The 2,360-nt window shown below is 37.2% G+C and overlaps 1 protein-coding gene across 2 annotated transcripts in view; it reads right to left on the reverse strand.

Moving 5' to 3' along the window:
- The window catches only part of AMPD3 (adenosine monophosphate deaminase 3), a 29,176-nt gene that overhangs the window by 4,170 nt on the left and 22,646 nt on the right, over positions 1-2,360 (reverse strand). Inside the window, exons 10-11 of one of the 2 annotated variants that reach the window (XM_009890945.1) lie at positions 2,028-2,191; positions 1,627-1,641 (exon numbers count right to left, since the gene is read on the reverse strand). In XM_009890945.1, the coding sequence (XP_009889247.1) occupies positions 1,627-1,641; positions 2,028-2,191 (179 nt within the window). Of the gene's footprint in view, positions 1-1,626; positions 1,642-2,026; positions 2,192-2,360 lie in introns of both variants that reach the window. The other variant, XM_009890944.1, reaches the window with a different exon arrangement.

Below are 2,360 nucleotides of genomic sequence, written 5' to 3' on the forward strand. Positions count from 1 at the left end.
AAAACCGCACTATTCTTCATCTGTTTTTTATACAATTATCATTACTATGGGAGTTATGAAAAAAAAATTAAAAGATACACATTTTCATGCAGTTTGACGTGACATCTAATCAGGCCTACCTGTGGGCTGTTGTCAAAAGGGGCAGGTCCCTCTACCCCCTCAAGTCCTTTCCACCACCTGACATACTTGTGTCTTCCTTCTTCTTTCCTTCCCTAGTTACATCTCATTTAGCAACTATTTAGCTACTGGGTGAACAGTTATTTAACTGATTTCAGTTGAGGAAACTGGCAGATGGAAAGCTCAGTGAATTGATGCAACCTGTGGCTGCATAATTCCTAGATTCAAAGTGAGGGAAGAAGTGGAAGCACGTTGCCAAGAGTTAGCTAACACTACCTAGTGTGATGACAACCTGCCATCTTACCAGGTTAACTGTAGCTTAAAACCACACCTTGAGTAGCACAGAGATGACCTAGGAGTATTAGTTACTACACTAGATTTCACACTATCATTTATAGAACTATTTTATTTTTATTATCTCTACTAAAAATGATGCCAGGGTTTAGGTTATAATGGACACTGTTACTCAGTGCAGACAAATGTCCCATAAGTGTCGAGATGCTCAAAACCAAGAATTTCAACAAGGACTGCTAGCGTGTAAGGCAGTTCCAGGATGGATGTTGAGTAACGTTTCTCCTGAAAATGGATGCAAGGATGTAATTCATCCTTGCTGACTTCACTAATACTACCAAAAGTATAAAGGCTTGTGGTGCCTCAAATACTGAGTATGCTTAACAGGGTGAACAGTCTTACTGACTCATTAATGGTGTCATTATCTCACCTAGCTGTAAAAATACTTAATGATTATCTAGGGAGATTTTCAAACAGTAGTTGAAATGATCTTGTGGTAAAAAAGAAATGCGTAAATTCTGACAGAATCTCGGTCTTTGGAAAAGAAAACAATGTAGACTACAAAGAATGTAAAGGAAGTCAGGAGAAAGGGATGACTTAGATATCTGCTGTACTGTGTCCTTTCCATTATAGAACTAAAAGTAACAACTAGGCCTGTTTTTTGCAGGTACAAGGTAATCTAAGGTGAATGTTTTTATTATGAGTTTTGGTTATATGGGGTGGTAGAGAAAGAAATGCTTGAGGTAGCAGTGAGAGAGAAAAAATTAACATTTTGAATGTTAATTTGGATAAGACCTGTTAAAATGACAAATCTGTGTACCTCCTATAAGAAAATCTCAACACGTTTTATAAGTAATAATGAACCAAATCCTTGCAAGGTAAGTCATGACACCAAAAAACCAATGGATGACTTCACTGTGCCTCAATTTGAGTCAGTTGTGCAGATCACTTAGTGAGTCAGCCACAAAGTTAGGAACATAACCTCATGTTGAATTTCAGGCTTTACTGAGCCTGATACCAAAATCTGCTTTTACAGTCATAATGTCACATTCAGTATCATAACTCCCTGCATTATTTGCCAGCTGTCGGTCTCAGAAGTAGTAAAACTGAATGAGTCAGCAAGCATGCTAAAGTAAATTATGAACTGCACATCTAGCTAACTATGTCCTCCTTTGTCTATCTTTGATAACAGCAGCAGCTCTTAAACCAGTATTTCACCACATAACTTTATATCTCTTAAATTACCAGGAGACAGCAAGCTACCAAGAGGTATATTATATTTGGAAATCCACTGTGAATCCAAGCAAAGGTCAACAAGTCAATTTTGTGGGGTTTCTTCTTTTGTTTGATATATTCAGGTTTAAGGAATTCACAAAAAATACGCACAAATGTCAAACAAAGATATTAGCCTGATGCCTTTACAATTTCTGAATATTTAATTTGAATTCATTTTGCAGTTAGCGCTTTCAAAATAACTCACGTACTCCTCTTAGACTCTAAAATAATTCAAGATAACCTTTGCTTCAAAAGATACATGATGTAGACACTAACTTAGATTGAGACCAAGATTATTGATTTTTCTTTCTGGAAGCTTGTAAAAGAGAAAAATGACTACTTACTTCCTAAGGTTGTTTAGTAACATGATGTTCACATACATATAGTACAAATAATAGCTATATGGGGGATTCTTCTCACTGGTCCAGAGGTCAGGGTTAAGGCTCTTGTCAGAGAACATATGGCCACTATGTTTGGATTCATCATCAACGCTGTCAAAGCCAGTCACCTGTTGGGAGAAGAGAGTCACAGAAATCAGTGTTTTCAAGAAGCAAACTTCAACATTACTTACTCTTGCTTCAGGACTTGCTTTTACAAAACATCTAGTCTTTAATTTCCCCGCTTATACTAGCAGTCCTGCTGCTCTGCTCTCCTACCATAGCATGCAGACAGCAGGA

The sequence above is a fragment of the Charadrius vociferus genome, unplaced genomic scaffold (assembly GCF_000708025.1).
Source record: "Charadrius vociferus isolate BGI_N301 unplaced genomic scaffold, ASM70802v2 scaffold248, whole genome shotgun sequence".
Taxonomy (NCBI): Eukaryota; Metazoa; Chordata; class Aves; order Charadriiformes; family Charadriidae; genus Charadrius; species Charadrius vociferus.